Source organism: Acomys minous (genome assembly GCF_964271855.1).
Source record: "Acomys minous genome assembly, chromosome: 12".
NCBI lineage: Eukaryota > Metazoa > Chordata > Mammalia > Rodentia > Muridae > Acomys > Acomys minous.
The window spans coordinates 97,847,051-97,866,826 of NC_140493.1; the positions used below are offsets into that span (position 1 = coordinate 97,847,051).

Genomic DNA, 19,776 nt, shown 5'->3' on the forward strand with positions numbered 1-19,776 from the left:
AGAAATAACTAAATGTGGTTCTAAAATGTTGTTCTGAAATGCTCTCTTTTTTTTTCTGATCAGATATGATATATTTAAATTATATTCATTTTCTTTAAAAATGCTTTTATTTGTTAAATGCTTTATAAGTATATGGTCTTCAGCTGTTTTCATCTAATAAAAAAAATCTAATTTAGAATAATTTTTCTTTTTTTCCTTTCCTAGTCCCTTTTCCTACTAAAAACAAGACTTTTTAATGACAGGCTTTCTAGTAGAGTAATTTTTTCTTTTACTTAAAAACTTATATTACAGATTTGTTTTTCTATTTTCTCATTTCACTTGAATTTATGTAATTATTTTATATATTTGGCAAGTGTTCATTAAACATTATAATACTGATTTAACCTGACATAATTCTCTCAGAAGTATTTGCCAGTACAAAGTAAAAGTGGCATTATGACATGGGAATATATTTGTCCCAATGGAGCTCTCAGTAGTCATTGTAGAGGGTGATGATTATTTCTGTAGTCATCTTCAAAGTTGCCCCTTAAGAACAATGTTAATTTGCTTGTTGATTGTTTAAATATACCTGAAATATAGCTATAAAATGTATGATATTCAGTCATTGTATGAGTGTTTATTGATCATGAACTATGTGTCAGGCACTGTTGAAAGTACTTATCAGTTAGCAAAACAAAGATTCTATCACCATGAAGCTTACTTTCTACTTGGAAAAAATAAGTAACTTACATAGTATGATAAAATATATTCTACATAAAAAAAAAAAGGTAAAAACAGCATCACCATTATCTGAAGAAGCAAAACGGGGATAGGGCTGAAGATAGAGTCACCAGATGGCTCAACATACACTGAGCATTCTGTTCAGGACACTCGTTTCATTGTCTGAAGAGATGGGATGATCAAAAATAAATCAGATGTTACCACTTGCTCTAAACAGCCAAGTACATAAGCTGGGGTGGAAGCACGGTTGAGAGGTGAAAGCAAAAACTGAGCAGTTCAAAGCCGTTCTGAGCCACTCAGTAAATGGAGGCTAGCCTGGGCTCATGATTTGCCTGGGTCGGTCAGTGAAGCAGAGAAAGTGTAACCCGGGCATGTTTGGCAAAGGGAGAGGAAACACTAACAAAATATGACAAGAGCTTCTCTCAGAAAATTACTCAGAATGAAGTGAAGACACTTCAAGTGACAGATAGAAAGAGTGTGGTGCAGTCTGTTTGCCACCTTGTGCTTTTGTTTTGAGCTTTACCCAAAAACCCATCTCCATTTTGTTGGCATTCAGGGTTGTTTTTAAGTGACTTTGTAGTGAGGAACCTTGACTTATTTTTGTGTATATGGTGAGCAGTGAGTGTTTCCACTGTTCCTGCACGCCCAGCTCCCCAGCACCAGTCACTGCAGAAGCTTCCTGTCCCTGGTGTGTATCTTAGCACTTTTGCCAAAAATGAGTTGCTGATAGAGTGTGGCTTTTTTTCAGTCTTTGTTCTGATCCTTTGACCAATGTATCTATTTTTTATACCAAAGCATATAGTATTGATTTCTGCAGCTTTATTAGGTATTTTGAAGTCAGGTAATACAATGTCTTCTGTGAAGAATTTTGACAGGATTTCAATGACTCTATAGATCACTTTTAATAGTATGAATGTTTTTAAATATGTCAATTCTTACAGTGTATGAACACAGAATGTCCTTCCAATTTGGAAATCCTTTTTAGTTTCTTTAATTTTTAGTTTCTATATGGTTTTTATTATAGAACTCTTAACTTTTTTGGTTATTAAATTTATTCCTAGATATTTCACATATTGTTTTGTGCATATTCCAAATGAGACTGATTTTTTAATTCCTTTTTATTTAGAATACTTGCTATCAGTGAATAAAAACACTACTTAAAGTTTTGTTTTGTTGTTGTTGTTTTGGTTTTTTGAGACAGGGTTTCTCTGTGTAGCCTTAGCTGTCCTGGACTCACTTTGTAGATCAGGCTGGCCTCGAACTAACAGTGATCCATCTGCCTCTGCTTCTCTCAGTGCTGGGATTAAAGGCATGAGCCACCATGCCCAGTTTTGACATTTTCTCATATATATGATCATGCTGTTGTTTACAGCTCCAAGCCAACCTGGTCTACATAGAGCTCCAGGCCAGCAGAGGCTACATAGTGAGACATTATCTCAAGAAAAAGTATGATAAAATATTCTTAGGAGACAGTGTTGACATTTTTACAACCAATTTTGTTGTATTTACTGAGTGACTAAATCAATAAACATATTAATAAATATTATTTTTCAAGTTCAATCACCATAAACAGCTTACCTGTGATCTACTATACTTTATGTCCATGGATTTGTTTTCCTAAGCTGAGATAATTCTAGGTTGTTTCATCTACCATTTTTGCTTCCTTTTTTGCTCATTTATAACCAGTATCAGATAAGGTAATATATAATACTGGCATCAAAAGTGGCTTGTAAAGCTTTCAAGGGAAACAACCATGTCATCTGTCTCATTTGGTTTCTGTTGCTGTAATAAAACACCATGACCAAAAGCAACTTGTGGAGGAAAGAGTGTATTTCATCTTTACAATTCTCGGGTCACATTCCATTACTAAGGGAAGTCAGAGCAGGAACTCAAGGTAGGAACCATGAAGGGATGCTGCTTATATAATGCTCAGCTTGTTTTCTTAAGTACCAGCCAGGACCACCTGCCCAGAGGTAGTACCACCCACAGTGGGCTGGGTCCTTCCACATCAATCATTAATCAAGACAATGCACCAGACAGTGGGGAATAGAATTTCTGACATAAAAAGTAGTCTGTGGAATTTTTGTCGTAAAACATATGAGGTCCCATAGCATGAAAAGATAACCCTTGAACTTTCTCCTCCTCTTTTGCCAGATTTATGCCAATCATCAGTGATAAATTGGTAACTGTGTTTTTATGGAATAAACCCGATACTTTGGTATTTCTTTCAAGTTGAAACATTCATATAAACAAGATTTTATTTCCCTGTTAATTTTTAGAAGTCCGTCTGTTTCAGTGACATCAAGAAATCCCCCCCAAAAACAAGAGAAAAAAAAAACGCTTTTGTTTCTTGTTAATTGCAATTTTCATGATTCAGACATTTAAAAGCAAAATAGCATTTTATATTGGACTGAACACTTGTTCTCAAATATTAAATTGTTTATACCATTATCTCCAACTAAATGAAATGATAATTTTAGAATTTTCTAGTTTGTTTCTTTCATCTATTTAAATAGGAACTACGTTTCTCTGTTAATGTCACAAGAACCTCTTGTCAAATGACAGATATATGGTGTTGTATCTTAATTTTTTTTTTCAAAGACTTGGTTTTGTAAAGGCATAGAATAAGTGAATTATGTATTGTTGGGGGTGTATTTTCTTCTCACGTAAGATTAGATTGAAAGATATGGCAGATAACAGTTAAATTTCTTTTTAAATGCTTTCTAAACTTACACATGGTAAATCAGTTCTCTCTGTCTTGTTAGCCACCAGCTCTGCCCACCTGGAGGATCTTGCTTACCTGGATGAGCAGAGACACACTCCTTTGAGAACTTCTCTTCGAATGCCGAGACAGAGCATGGGTGGTGCTCGCACACAGCAGGATCTAAGAGGTCAGAGTACAGGAGGGCTGAGGGGTGCCTGAGAACAAGGGGACAGGGACAAATAACAAAGGCCTTTTTCTCCTGTGCTCAAGCTTGATATGTAACTCGATAGATCCACAAATAGATTGTACTCACAGAAACATGTTGTCATTTTGACAAAAACAAATGGCAAGAGCAGGTGATGATGGAGGAAACAACCTTCCTAAAGTCCTGGATTTCAGAGTAACTGTTGACCAATTTTAGTGCTGACGGTATTGGAAGTGCACTGTATACTGCTCTGTGTTCTACTATAGAATTTCTTTCCTTTTCAGTCTAATGGCTGTTCCTAGTAACATGTAATACATTTCCTTTCTTGGTGTTTCAGACCATGCTGGCAGCATCTAACGAACATCCTTTCACCCATTTATGCACCTATTAGTTATTTTTCTCATTTTATGGCAGAACGCACAACATCCTAAGGATGGAAGAGTTTATTGTAGCTCACACTTGGAGGGTATAGTTCATCATAGCAATGACGTCACAGCAGAGGAAAATGAGGCATCTATAGTCAGGAAGCAGAAGAACATTAATGCCAGCATAGACTCACACTCTTGTTTTTATTCAGTCCAGGACCCCAACCCATGGCATGATACTCTCCATGTTCAGCGTGGGTTTTCTCTCCTCACTTAAATCTTTCTGGAAATACCTTCATGGACACTCCACAAAGATGTGTTTCTATGATGACTCTGAATCGATTCAAGCTGATCATAATGATTAACCATTACAGGAACCTATTTCTTTACCTTCTCTGTGGCATTGTACATGTTCTGTAAACAGGACTTAATCTTTTTGTTGTTGTTTTTCTTTTTATTATGAGAATAGTCCCATTGAGGAGACTGCTTCTGCACTCTGCCTCTTTGCTCAAAATGAACCTTCTCTGGTAGCTTTAAACAAACAGCATTCTTCTGATATCTAGAAATCTATATCTCTATATCTCAAGCATGTATTTTATTTTATAGCTTTATTTCAGGTTGCTTTTGCTTTCCCTTTTGTCCTATGTCCTACCCTAAGCAATGTAGCGACACATGCGTTGTCACACAGGAAAGAACTTATGCCTGCTGCCCATTCTGGAAACTGTTTTCCTCATAGCTTTTCAATAATGGCTGAGTAAATGGAAGCATAAAATGATTGATTGTATTGCTGTATGTTGCCATAGTCACATTAACAGTAGTTAATAATATCTTAGTTTGGTTCCTAATCTTTCTCCATAATATTTATCATTTCTATAATTTATCATATACCAGCTGCTTGGTATATTCAGCTTTTTCGTTTCCCCTCTAGAAAATGAAATTATGGGCCAGCAACTTGAGATTGATTCCTAGGCCCTACGTGGTAGAAGGAGAGCTGGCTCTTAACCCTGTGCCCTCACCTCCACATGTGCGTGCACATACTAAACAAATACATAAGTGTAATAGACAGTTTTTCAAAAAATGGAATTATGTCAAACACTACTTCAGGCTGATTATGCCAAAAGCTTGAATAGATTTGATGAGAACACTAAATAATTTATTTGTTCCAAGACCGTAGTGTACAGGAATATTAAATAAAATTGAACACAACTGCAGATCTGTCTGGACCTTCAGATTTGTTTGCAGATCTGCTACGTTGATATCATCTTGTATTTCATTACTTGAAAACAGAACAATGTTTTGGGGTTTTGGGTTTGTTTGTTTGTTTGTTTGTTTGTTTTTAAAGATATATTCATTTTGTTTTTTATGTATGAGTGCTCTATCTGCATGTACGTCTTCATGCCAGAAGAGGGCACCAGATCTCATTAAAGATGGTTATGAGCCAGCATGTGGTTGCCAGGAATTGATCTCAGGTCCTCTGGAAGAGCAGGCCGTGTTCTCAACCACTGAGCCATCTCTCCAGGCCCATTTTTTTTCATTTTCTAACCATAGGTTAAAGTTGTGATACATAGAAAAAAATGATAGGTTTTAGTTCTGTTAATTTAGGGCCTCCTTAATATTGAGTCCTATTGTTACTTAATATCACATACATGCTTCTGGTATCTAAAGATTTAATAAGATTTTTATGATACAAGAACTTATCAATTCTTGTGTGGTTAATATTTATACACAAATATCCATTACATCTTGATTATAACAAAGATTTTTTTCATTATTGAGCTTCAGCATGAACATTCAAATAATAAAAGTTCATCCAGAGATTTTTTTTCCAGAGTATACCTAAGTTTTTACAAAGCCTGAAAAAAATGAGTTTCTAATGATACTAATTTCATAGTACTTGCAGAAAATTTACATTAATACTCAAGCTGGACCCTTCTCATTAGTGAAGATGCTATGTTAGTGTTTCAGTCTCCTCAGGTTGTCTCTGTTTCTCAACAGGTTCCACTGGGCAATCTAAACGATTAGAACATCCTTTCCAGTTGAGTGCATTGATCCAAAAGAGATGGGTGTTTACTTAGTAGTTTGCCCTTCTAAAATTAGCATACTCTAAAATTAGCATACTCCAATTCACCACTCTAAAATTAGCATACTCAGGTAGAAGCTCTGGAGAATAATCAAGTCTCAAAAGGTAATGTGTTATCTTGATTACTGTTTACAAAGAAACTGAATGGCTTACGATATAAAATAAAGAACATTGAAAAGAAAGCAAACATAACTTAGACAGACTATAGACCATCTTAGCAAGCCTTTGTAACTTACAATTATTATATCTAAAATTTTTACTTTAGGTTCATAACCAAATTGTTTTTCTTACATCATTTTCAAAAGCTTATTAAGTTGTTTCATAATTTCATTAAAAAACATACAAATTACAGTCAAATTTCAGTTTGAAATCTATTTTTTTGATTATAGCTGAAGTAAAATTACATTGCTCTCCCCTTCTCAAAAAGCAATAGCATGATTGAAGAGTATTTCTAGATGCCAGTAATATTGCTCAGCAGATAAAAGAACTTACCCTAGGTCTAATGACCTGAATTGAATCCTGGGGAACCACAGATAGAAGGAGAGAACTAAATCCTACGAGCTGTCCTCTGGTCTCCACCCACTCACTAAGGCGCGCACTCACGCGCGCGCGCGCACACACACAAATGAAATGTAAAAAAAAATTGAATATATCTCCAACTTAGAACACACACATATATATACATGTGTGGTGTTTGCATTTTAAAGTATTACTTAACATTTAATGAAATAGCTTTTGTTTTGAAAACTGAACCTAGAGCTTTACACATGCCACTTGAGCTACTTTCCCAGCCCTGTATAATAGGGTTTTGTTTTGTGTGTATATGTGTGAGTGTAGATGTTTGTACACATGTATGCAAGTACCCACTGAGGCCAACAAAAGGTTTCAGGTCTCCTGTAGTTGAAGTTTCTGGAGACTGTGAGCTGCTCGATGTGGATGCTCAGAACTGAAGTCCAGTCCTTTGCAAGAGCAACTAACACTCTAAACTACTAAGCCATCTCTCCAGCCCTGGAGTAGGTTTTTAGCCACAATTCTAATGTTTTATAATGCTGAGTCTCTAAAGATGTATGCTCTGTGTCAGGAACTTTTTAGATTTAACATTTATTTTGATGGTTACATCAAATTCTTTCAGAGACAAAAGCCAGATTTCTTTGTCTAGATCCACATGTGACAATTAACGTGCTTTTGAAAAGGTGGCACTACTAGAATTCGGATACACACCCACTAAGGGGCAGTCAAGGGGAGAGACTAAGGGTTATTATATCACACAGGGTTATTAAAGTCCCACCTCACATTTCACTTGTCCTGACAGTCCCTGTAAAGAGGAGCCAGCCCATGGTCAGCCTGGAACGCGTGTTCTCCAGATCTCTGTGAACATTTTCCTACAAATCATGTTCCTTGGACCCTAAGCTTGATAAAAGCTGTTGGATAATATGTCTTTTCAAGTGTTGAGATCCTAATGCAATAAAATTGGTGTCAACTCTTGAAAAAGAAATGTATGTACTGGCTATGCACCTATAGTGTATCCAGTGGCAGCTAACTGTATTGACTAACTGAAATATTTCCACTGGGCATAGTCTGTAGAGCTCTGCTCTTATATTACTGAGGATTCTGAAAAGCTTTTATTTATATGACTTGAGGTGGCATTTACCATATTATAAACTAATGTGTCCAATACCAGTTTTAGCGTTTAAATATAGAGATTATTAAAAATCTGTAGTTCAGGGCTGGAAAGACGGCACTTACTGCCCTAAGAGGGACACAAGGTTGTTTCCCAGCACTCATGTGGTGCTCACAACCATCCGTAGCTCCAGTTCCAGGTGATCCGGTACCGTCTTCTGACCTCTGCAGGCACCGAGCACACACGTGTACATGTGTACATGGAGGCCAAAAACAAAACCTCATGTCCACTAAATAAAATAAATGTTTATTCATCTTAAAAATAACAGAATATTTTTACATGTTAAGAAGATGTGAAAACTTCCACTACACAATTAGTTGTGAAAAAGTAACTCGGTGAAAGGAAAATAATCTCTTAGTGTCCTAACAATAGCTTCAGTTTTAAGGACATGTCTTAGAGACCCCCAAGGGTCCCTAGGCACTTTAACAAGCAGCTTGGAGAATATTACAGTAGTTGAAAATGAGGGCCGTGTCTCCAGGATCATATGCTCTGCTTGTAGAAATGTGAAAAAGGATATATTTTGAGAGCATTTAGATGTTAGAAGTTGTTTATGAGTAGAGCTCATTTGAAAATTACCATAACAGTACCTTAATTGTTTAATCATAATAGTAGTTGTCTTTTGACTACTGACACAACAGTTATTAGGGTAATATCTGAGCTATAATATTTAGATTTTCAAATCACATATTTTAACAATGACTTCTTTAGTGAAAAGCCCTTTCCTTTTTCAATACAGCTGTCCTGACCAACTGTTCTACCAAAACTTGATGTTTCCAGAAACTCTGCCCAACAAGAGAGTGAAGGAAGTGACATAAGTACACTGCCACAGTCCCTTTGCAGCATGGTGGCAGATTCCCAGCTAACTCCTATCCAGAAGCTTAAACTCACACTTTGTAGTCACAAAAGCTGTGTTCTAGTGCAGAATACATAACTACTAACCTGCCCTTCAAATCCGTCTTTACAGGATAGTGAATTGAATTAACTTTATGGAACTTTTGAACTGAAGATTTTACAATTCCTTTTTTATTTAATCACCATTGTATTTATATGAGGTTATGCTAAAAGTACCCTGAAACATCTCTTTTAACCATCTCAATGAAGGAAGTCTTTCATGACATAGAAAAGACAAAAGCTATATTTGCTACCTATTGAGAAAAAATAACTAGTTTTTTTTTTTTTCAGGTAGAAGTAATACATTGTATGATAGAACATTAGAAGGGAACCAAGGAGTTAAATACACAATATGAATACTAGCATAGTGATTTCAGATAATAGCTACTTGTGGTAAATTCATGAAAAAGTATTAGTGACAAGTCCCTAGCCTGTCTGTTGTTAAATTATAATCATACTGTTTTGCTTGAAGAGATTACATGTACCAATTAAAACTTCATTTCTCAATATATGTTGGTTTCCTTAGGTCCTTTGCCAAATCTCATTACATAAAAATGTTCAGAGACTTTCTGTTTAGTGAATTGCTGCTTTGCTACATACTAGGATAGAGGGCATATGTGCAAATGGTTGTCTTGATTCATTGGCACAAGTTTTGTAAAACTGGTCCTGCAACGGTTAACTTGGCTTTGAGTTTTGCTTTCAAATCAGGAAGTTTAATTTTCATTAAATAAAAATCAATGCATCCCAGCATGTGTGAGTCCCTCACATTTATGAAACAATGAATTCTTTATGAAGCTGACTAAGATGCATGTCATAAAGCTGAATGCTATTGGCTTTAGCTCACTGAGTCATCCTGGGCTTGCTTAGTCATCTTGATTATTGCCTAGCTGGCTGGCACATTTACAAGGGAATATTTCCATCAGGATTATTTTTAATCACTGTTGTTCATTATTTTTATAAGCAATATTAAATACCCTTAAGTAAATTCAGAAACTAGAGGAAGATTGTATTCACCAAAGTGCCTGCATATGACTGTTAGAGAGCAGCCTAGGTGCTCTAGTTACATGAGATCGGTCCCTTTCCCCACAGCCAACTCTTCTGCTAAGTGCCTTAAAGGCTGAAAATTCACAATTTAAATTGAATTTCTTTTAACATCTGATAAAAACTAGACTATGCTTTATTTTAGTAGTCTGGTCATGATTTTTTTTTCATTTTTATTATACTATGTTTGTTTATTTTGTCAGGGTAAGGGGTGCACGTGTACTGCAGTGTGCATTTGGAGATCAGAGGACACTTGCTGGAGTCAGTTCCCTCCTTCCACTGTGTGTGCCCTGGGGATCAAGCTCAGACTTTCAGGCTTGGCAGAAAGCCCTTTACCCCCTGAGCTGTCTGGCTGCCCTCGTGTTTTGTTGCTTGTTTTAGCTAATCACTAAGGTATAGTTGCTCTGCATAACATACAGATCTGATTTTTTTTATAAACCAGTTTTACTTGGTAAATTACTAATCTTACAGTTAAAAAACCCAAACAAGAGCTACTAGGCCTGCAAAGGAAAAATAATCTTTAAGAAAGAGATTTTATATAACATGTCATATTATAGGAGATGTTTTCAGCCAAATTAAACTTAAAGAATCAGCTTCCAGATTAAGATGCCCATCAATTGTTTCCTCAAAGGTATAAAAAGTCAATTGAAGTAACCATGATGTTAATAAGTCCATTTGGCTACTGTCTTTGCAAAACAATTTTGAATTCATTAAAATGGCTTAAGTTTATATCTGAAATATTTTATGGAATAATTTCCCAAGATATAATAAAATTGTAGAACTGGAAATTTTATTTGTAAAATTTCATTAATAAAAAGTAATTTAGAAATGTTACTCTTAAATTTTAAGTAGTTAAAATAACTAGTTTTTATATCTCTAAAAGTAGTTTTGATATCTCTAAAAATAAATGTCTCATTTTCAACACCAACAGTCTAATAATATAAAACTCAAACTGTGTTGACATAGTTCTTTGTTATAAATATTTCTCATTTTTTTAATTAAGTATTCACTTTATATCCTGATATAGCGCCATCCCACCTTCTCTTCCGATTTCCCCTCTCCTCCTTCCCCTACTCCCCAGAGGAGAGGAACACTCACCCACCTCAACATATCAAGTCCCATCAGGACAAGTCCCCTGTGGCTCAGCAAGGCAGCCTGCCATGGGAAAGCAACAAAAAAATAGGCAGCAGAGTCCATGTCAGAGCCTGCCCCCCACTTCCCTCACTAGGGTACCCATATGAAGACAGGCTGCCCATCCCCATCTGCTGCATCTGTGTGGGGGTGGGTGGCAGGTCCAGTCCATGAATGGGCCACAGGCCCCCCTAGGACCCAGTGAGTTGGTTCTGTCAATCCTCCCCTGGAGCTCCTATCTCCTCTGAGTCCTCTATCTTTCCCTCACTCTTCCCCAAGACTCCCTGTGCTCCACCCCATGTTTGGCTATGGGTCTCCACATGTGCTTCTGTCAGTGCTAGGCTAAGCTCCCATCGACAAGCACAGCAGAGTGTCGTCAGTCGTGCCAGGGTTGGCTGTCTCCCATGGGTGGATCTCAGGTTGGGCCAGGCACCAGCTGGACATTTCCTCAGTCTCCACTCCATCTTTGTCCCTGTACATCTTGAGGACAGAGCAAATCCTAAGTTCAAGTTTCAGTGGGTGGGTTGGGGTTCCCCTCCTTCTACTAGGAGTCGTGTCTAGTTAGAGGATGTCCTCTCCAGTCTCCGTGACGCCTGCTGCTAAGTCTCAGCTACAGTCACCCTCATACCCTCCTTAGAGCCTACCCTGCCGTAGCTCTTCAGCCTGTCACAGGGAAGCCCCCAAGGTTTCTTTTCTTTCTGCACTGCCCTCTGTCCTCCTACGCCCACTCTCCCCAGGTCCCTCTCTTACCTTGTTCCCTCTCATTAACCACTTCTGCTGTCTCTTCTATTTCCACTCCTGTGAGATTTAAGCCTCCTCCCTTGGGTCTGTGGATTGTCGTATGGTTATCCTGTACTATATGGCTAAAATCCACTTACAAGTAAGAACATTCCATGTGTGTCTTTCTGGATCTAGGTTACCTCAGTCAGAATAATCTTTTCTGGTTCCATCCACTTGCCTGCAAATTACATGATTTCCTTGTTATAATTGCTGAGTAGTATTCCATTGTATAGGTGTACTGCAATTTCTTTATCCATTCTTCAGTTGACCATTGGGGTTGTTTTCAGTTTCTGGTTATTATGAATAAAGCGGCTATGAACATAGTTGAGCAAATGTCCTTGTTGTATAATGGGGCATCTATTGTGTATATGCCCAGGAGTGATATAGCTGGGTCTTGAGGTAGAGCTATTCCCAATTTCCTGAGAAAGCACCAGATTGATTTCTAGAGTGGTTGTACAAGTTTGCACTCCCACCAGCAATGGAGGAATGTTACCCCTTTCTCCGCATCCTTGCCAGCATGTGCTGTTACTTAGTTTTTTATCTTAGCCATTCTTACACTAAAATCAATAATTAATAAATGGGACCTCTTAAAATTGAAAAGCTTTTATAAGGCAAAGGACACTATCAATAGAGCAAAATAGCAGCCTACAGATTGGAAAAAGATCTTCACTAACCCTCTATCTGACAAAGGGCTAATATCCAAAAAATATAAAGAGTTCAAGAAACTAAACACCAACAAACCAAATAATCCAATTTTAAAATGGGATGCAGAGCTAAACATAATTCTCAACAGAGGATTATTGAATAACTTGAGAATCACTTTAAGAAATGTTCAACAAGCCAGGTGTGGTGGTGCACTCCTTTAATCCTAGCACTCAGGAGGCAGAGGCAGGCAGATCACTGTGAGGTTGAGGCCAATCTGATCTACAAAGCAAGTGTAAGACAGCCAAAGCTACACAGAGAAACCCTGTCTCAAAAAAAAAAAAAAAAAACAACAACAACAACCAAAAAAAAAATTAGGTATACTGATTGCTTTTCTGGAGGTCTAAGTTCATTTCCCAGCAACCATCTGTGATGTAATCTAGTGCCTTCTTCTGACCTGCAGGTGTACATGCAGGCAGAGCACTGTATACATAATAATAAATAAATAAATCTTTTTTTTAAAAGAAATGCTCAATGTCCTTAGTCATCTTTCTCATTTTAAAGGCATTACTTTTTATATTTTCCCTATATATTTATGTAGGGAAATTTGATGAAGTATACAAAAAGTAATAACCATTCTAGGAACTGGGTTTTTCTTGTTTCTTTCACTGTTCTCTGATAATCCTTGTCCTCTTCCTGAAGATTCCAATCAAGAGTGATTCTAGATTGGTTTTTAAACAACCATTTTCCTGTAAGACCAGTGTTGGGCTGGGGATATAGCTCAGTTGGTAGAGTGCCTACCCTGGTAGCATGCCCTGGATGTGTTCCCTAGCACCACAGAAACAGAGGCAGGAAGAGCAAAGATTTAGGGTCATCCTTAGCTTCATAATGATATATAACTCTCTATCTTTAAAAATTAATAACACTGTAACTAATTGTTAGGATAAAACAAGAAGAAATCCTAGATAAGTCCTAAGTTTTTGTCTTAGAAAACCAAAATACATAGTGATACTATACTACCTGTGAGAGAAAATGGAAATCAAGAATAGATTAAGAAGATAAGATAATCTTAGGGAAATTTTCTAAGTTTGTGATTCTTGTTAAATATCCAAGTAGATGACTTGGTTTTTCCCACATAGTGACTTCCTGTGTTCAAGTCAAGCACCCCAGCTCTAGCTGCAACCCCTAAAGTATTTCTTAAGAATAAATAAAACAGAGCCAGTGTGCCATGAAACATGCACACCCACAATCTCATACACAAGCACACACGCACCCATCATCATCATCATCACCAGAGCCAGTGTGTCATGAAACATGCACACCCACAATCTCATACACAAGCACACACGCCCCCATCATCATCATCATCATCAAATAAGTTAAACTTTGAAAAAAGAAAAGACTAACTAAACTGGGTGTTAGCACACTCACACCCATAATCCCAGCACTTGGGAGGCTGATGAAGGACGATAGCAAATTCTATGCCAGGCCTGAGCTCCCTAGAAAAGCCCTGTCTAAATAAATAAGCCCTTTGTGTTTGTGTGTATTAGTAATATTTGCAGGGGTTTTAAAAAAGATTCTATTTATTCATTGTATATGGTGCTCTATTTGCGTGTACACCAGGATGACGGAGAGGGCATTGGATCACATTACAGATGGTTATAAGCTACCATGTGGTTGCTGGGAATTGAACTCAGGACCTCTGGAAGAACAGACAGTGCTCTTAACCTCTGAGCCAGCTCTCCAGCTCCCTCAGGTTTTTGTTTGAAACATGGATGGTTTTGTCTCTTATTTTGTGTAGAGAATCGTATGCATGGCATGAACCTTAAGAATGAGCCTGAAATTATCTTTTACTCTGTGGAACAGAGGTGCTTGCCAACTAGTACAACTATCCTTTTATTTCTACCATAGGGTCTGTCTCTGTTATGTACAACCTTTCTTCTGCCAGTCCAATAACTGACTTTGTCCTCAGTGACTCATGGTTTTTTCCATGAGTAAGTATTTAGTCAAAAGCCAACTAGAGCTCTCTTGTCCCTACTTCCCCACCTCCCTCCTCTCCCCTAGAGTTGTTTATATTTACATTTGGATGCGCAAGTTTGCTAACTTTAGTACATCATGGGTTTAGTTGGTTTTCTTTCTTATTTCTTAAGGTTTACTTTTGCCTTTTATAATGAGTTTTTTCTATAAACTAAGTATATAATTATAAGTGGCGATGAAGTCATAATAGACTATTCCTAGAAATAGTTCATTTGTTGTCATAAGCATAATTTACATTGAAAAGATACACACTCTAACTGAGCCTGAAATGGTTTAGGGATGGTTACATTTGTTTATTTATTTTGTGTGTGTCTGTGTATGCATGTGGGCTTGTGCATGCACCATAACATGTGCCCTGTGGGCATCAGTTCTCTCCTCCTACCATGTGGATCCTGGGGAGTAAACTCTGATCAGGCTTGGTGGCAAGCACCGTTATCTACTGAGCTATCCCACAAGTACAAGAGAGCTCATCTTATTTGAATGCTTTTTTGGAATGTTCTTTCTATATATTATTTTGTTTTTTAAAAATTTCAGATATGCAAAGTTGAAAAAATTAGTAAGTGCTTTTATACTCACCATCTTGATTTTCTTTTTTTTTTTCATATATCTTTTCATCTACTCACATCATACTTACTTAACCTGTCCTTCTATGAGCATTTCAAAGGAAATTGCAGATAGTATAGTTTATTGGAATGTTTTTGAACAGTAGGGTGGGTTGGTCTATTCTATTCTATTACTGAACAGTGCGTATGAAGTCATCTTTCTCCCTTAGGGCCATTGCACTTGGAGTATTAACTTCTCAGTGGTTTCTGCTGTGGAAAAGCTCTTTGAAATTAGCTGATACCCAAAATAAAGAAACACTCGTTACCGAATGAATGTAACAGAGAATGATTGAAAATAAACATTCGTTACAAGTGAATCTAACAGAGAATGATTGTTACTTCCCTGTCCTAAGTTTATGATTGGGCACATTTAAAATGTGGCTTTCTTTTAAAGTCAGTCTGACAGAGTTCTAGGTACTGAGGTACAGAAACTGTTTCTTGGCTGTTCTTGGTGCCTGCAGTTGTTTTACCATATGGTACTGGTCTAATTTTGTCTGTGTTCTTCTCTTGAGAGTTTTGTGAATAGATTACATTTTTAGAAAAAATTTAAAATAACTTTTTAAAATGTCAAAGCCTTCTCAGTAGGAAAAGACGTGATGCAGCATTATGTCAATGGGAGAACGCTGTCTGTCTTACTCTGTATGCAGTACTGACCTGGAACTCTGTATAGCCTAGGCTGACCTCAAACTTGAAGTGCTCCTCCTGCCCCTGCCTCCAAAGTGCTGAGATTACAGGCGTGTGTCGCCATGTCCAGTACCAGTTGTCTTAATACAGTTAGTCTCTGAAACAGAAACGCTTTTTATTTAATTAATTTATTCAGATTAGATCTCAGTTGTTATCCCCTCACTTGTATCCTCCTGTTCCTCCCTCCTTCCCTCTTTCACCCTATTCCCTTCTCCTAGGTCTGTGACAGAAGGGGACCTCCTCCCCACCATATGGTCACAGCCTATCAAGTCTCATCTTCATAGCCTGCTTATTCTTTCTCTGAGTGCCACCAGGCCTCCCCACCAAGGGGGAAATGGTCAAATATCGGGCACCAGAGTTCATGTCAGAGTCAATCCCTGATCTCCACACAACTGTGGAGAATGTTCTGTCTATTGGCTAGATCTGAGTAGAGGTTCAGTGTTTACTGCATGTATTGTCCTTGGTTGGTGCAGTAGTTTGAGCAGCCCCCCCTCCACCCCCCCCCAGGTCTAGATCCACCCGTCATGATGCTCTTCTTGTGGGTAAAACAGAAACCTACACTGAGTCACTACTTACTCTATATTATAAGTTAGCTTTAACCATATTCATGAAAAGCCTCCTTTGAAACAAAATCTAAAGTAATCTTAGACCCAAAGAAATAAGTCTGTTTGGAAGGCACCTCGGCCTCTCAGTAACTACTCTCACTGGAAATGCAATCTCTCTGCCCAAACATGTCTCCTTCCTCCACAGGCTTGCATCACCACACAGGCTTCTCACACAAGCACCAAGGATCTGAACTTGGGTCTTCCGTGCTTGAACAGAATGCACTCTTTTCCCACAGATCCGATCTCCTCAGCCCCCAAACATAATTCTTAAAGGCAAGTACAAAGACAAGTTAGGAAACAAACAGCGATAAGCCCCATGTAATGCTCCCATGCTGTAGAGAAGATGCAATAGAGTAGAAAAGGCCTGGATCTTACAGTTAGAATTAGGTTTTTATTCAAATGTTGAAATCATATATGTGGACATGGGTCTCTAGTCCTAAATAAACAGACACATCAATAAGAGTGTTGTGAAAAGTCCATGATTGCTCCTCTGGTCAGAAGAGCTCACCGCTGAGGCAGGCCTAAGCAAAGGGTGCCTCACTTCCTTTCCACCTCCTTAAGGCATGTATCAGTGAGACATACCAATTCATCTTTGTATTTCCTCCTTTCTCCAGAGTTCCGAGACAGCCAGCTCACACTTTCTCCCGCTCCCTACCCAGTTCCTTCCCCTCCTCCCTACGTACTCCTATGCTCCAGGAAGGGTATTCAGATACCCAAGAACCCCTCTGAGTTGCCACTGATGCAAGTGACATCACAGAAAAATGAAGAGAATTCCAGAAATCAATCCATCCATTGAAAGACCCATAAGCTGTTAAAACTAACTGTACAACATTTTATCTCTCTAGAATTTAAATAAAACTTAGCCAGGAGGGTGATAAATAAAAATGATACTTAATTTCAACATTTGAAATAGACGTTATGGACCAGACAAGGAATAGAGTCTCTGCAAAGCTGTTTGGGAGAATAAGGCATAGGGCCATGCTCTTAAGAGTCCCAGCTGTTTGGGAGCTGAAGCAGAAAGCAAGCCTGGGCCCAAGAGGGTGAGAACAGTCTGAGCAATATTTTGAGACCTTGTCTCGATAATGACTACAGCTACTTTGGAAAAGCTACATGAAAGGGCTACAGTATCAACACAAAGAACAACAGCAAACCTTCAAAGGAAGAACTGGAAATCTCTGCCTAGTTACCACATAATAATATTCAAAATGAAGTTCTCAAAAATATTACAAGACATAAAAATTTACATATTTCTACTCATCAGAAAAAGTACACTGACAATAATTATTCTGAAGACTCTGAGACGTTAGACGTGGGCAGGAAAAGACTTTAAATGGGCTGAACTGAATATGCACTGTGAGCTAAAGAAAGTAAGAGGCTGGTGATGCAGCTCAGTTAAAAGTCTTTGATCCCCAGCACTGCATAAACCAGACATAAGGCTGAGCAGAAGGATTGTAGCCTATGCAATGAGAAACGCTGTCTCTAAAATAAAATAAAATGAGAAAGGAGTAAACAAGAGTTGAGTTATAGTACAGACTCTGAGAATCTGGTGGGGATTTTTAGATTTAATATGGCAGGAAGGGTCATTGGAGATTTTAGAAGGAATAATATAATCATTGTAACAAAAATTGGTTTGGTAGAATAATCAATATAAGATGCCTGAGGCAGTAAGTGAAGTTAGGAAACACAGGTCCAAACTGAAGAATTAACAGCGAAAGCCTGAGGGAGGGAAGAGGGAACTCTTAAGTCAGCAGAGGTGACTGGGATAAAAAAAATCTTTCAAAGGAAAAATACTCAAGACTTAGGAGACAGGCTAAGATTTCTAGGGCAAATTTGATTCATAATAACAGGAACTTTCATTTTAATTACATTCTGAAGACATGTGTGGGCTCTGGTACAGTGACAAAACACTTCACTGTTCTCTTCTCCTAATATATGTAAATCCTTCCAGTAACATTTCCTGGAGGGGGACCCTTCTCAGTATTCTTTCACCCAAAAAGCAGTTCTTGGTGCTTTACTGCAGACCTCAGATTCTATATGCTGTTGATGTAGTCATGGCTCCTGCTACCATAAAGTTTGCACTGTAAATAAGGAAATGAGAATAAATAAGGAAACAAACTAACAAAAGTAAACTATTGCATTAGATTGAAATGTGAGAAGATGAAATAACAATATTTTGCTAATTCACTGATAGAAACAAGTAAGTCTGTTATCTGATAGAAAGAGCCTTTTGCATAAAGAAATGGTGGAGGTAGAGGAACACACTTTATAAAGTTATCAAAGGAAACATGTCTGATTCAGTAATATTTAAGGTAAAACCTGAAGAATGAGAAGGAGCTTACCAGGTGAACAGCCAGAGAAGGAACTGCCTAAGTAGTCAGAACAAAAGGTGAGAACTAGAAGACCAGAATAGCTTGGGCTGAGAGATTCCATTATACTAGGCAGGTTCCAGATCAGCCAGAGGCGTGGGGAGATCTTGCAGATCATGGGAAGGAGTAGAGGACCACGGAAGACTCTTACATAAGGAGTTCTATGGTCCTTTGTGTCCGTCTGTTGCCAGCATCGGTTATTACTAGTCTCAGAGCTACAAATATCAAATGAGAAAGGTACCTTCCCTTTTGCTACCTCTGTTCTGTTAATGCAAATTTTGTGAACTTTACTCCTTTTCAGCCCCTGACCTTTCCTACGTGAGCAAGTACTTATTGACAACTCATATAAGCATCTCTGTCCTTGATATAATATATTAATTTCCAGCCAACTTGTCTTAGACATTCAGACCTAATCCTACACATATGCCTCTTTCCAGTGGCTTATGTAACGTCAGGGGGAAAAGTGTAGGATTCTACTAGATTTTGATGCTCTGTAGAGTCCAAACTCAGTGCAGTGCTTAGATGGGTATAAAAAAACTGTGACAGAATCACTACAGAGTGTGGTACAGTTCTTTACTTTTTCTATAGAGATTAATTCAGCAGATGGTATTGTTTGCTTCAGTGAAAATTTAAATTTGAGCATGCTCCAATGTATCTCAAGTTTTAATTCTTTCTCCCTACATGTTGAGACTTTGTTTCCAATTCATATTTAGAAGAAAGGACTTTAAAGTAAGAAAAGTATTTCTACACAGTAATAAGACCGTGTTTTGCCACAACATTTAGGTTCTTCTTGCTTTGATAAGCCCTTAGATTTGAAACTAGAAAAACCTCAAGATTTTTCCCTGTACAATTGTAACAGCTTTTGGCAAGTCCTATGGACCCCTTCATTCTTTCCGTTTTTATTGGTATCTCCCTGTGTCATGCCTTCTTAGCATTGTCCAGGACGTCTGCAGTGACAAGTCTTCAAGATGTCCTTGCCTTTCTTCACAGTGATGTCACCTTGTGTTAGATCCACTTCTTGTTCTTGTTTTTGGTTTTCAGTTTTTCGAAACAAGGTTTCTCTGTGTAGCCTTGGCTGTCCTAGACTCACTTTGTAGAATAGGCTGGCCTCAAATTCATAGCAATCCACCTGCCTCTTCCTCCCAAATGCTGGGATTAAAGGCATGCACCACCGCTGCTTGGCTTCTAATAGTCTTTTTTTTTTTCTGAAGTAAACCTTGTATCATAATTGAGTTATATGGT

The 19,776-nt window shown here is 37.9% G+C and overlaps 1 protein-coding gene across 12 annotated transcripts in view; it reads left to right on the plus strand.

The window, feature by feature from the left end:
• TANC2 (tetratricopeptide repeat, ankyrin repeat and coiled-coil containing 2) overlaps positions 1–19,776 on the plus strand; it is a gene marked incomplete at its 3' end in the record, with an annotated part of 287,236 nt that overhangs the window by 176,325 nt on the left and 91,135 nt on the right. For all 12 annotated transcript variants that reach the window (XM_084748481.1, XM_084748489.1, XM_084748486.1 and 9 more), the window contains one exon: positions 3,486–3,611. In XM_084748481.1, coding sequence (XP_084604607.1) covers positions 3,486–3,611 — 126 coding nt within the window. The remainder of the gene's footprint in view (positions 1–3,485; positions 3,612–19,776) is intronic.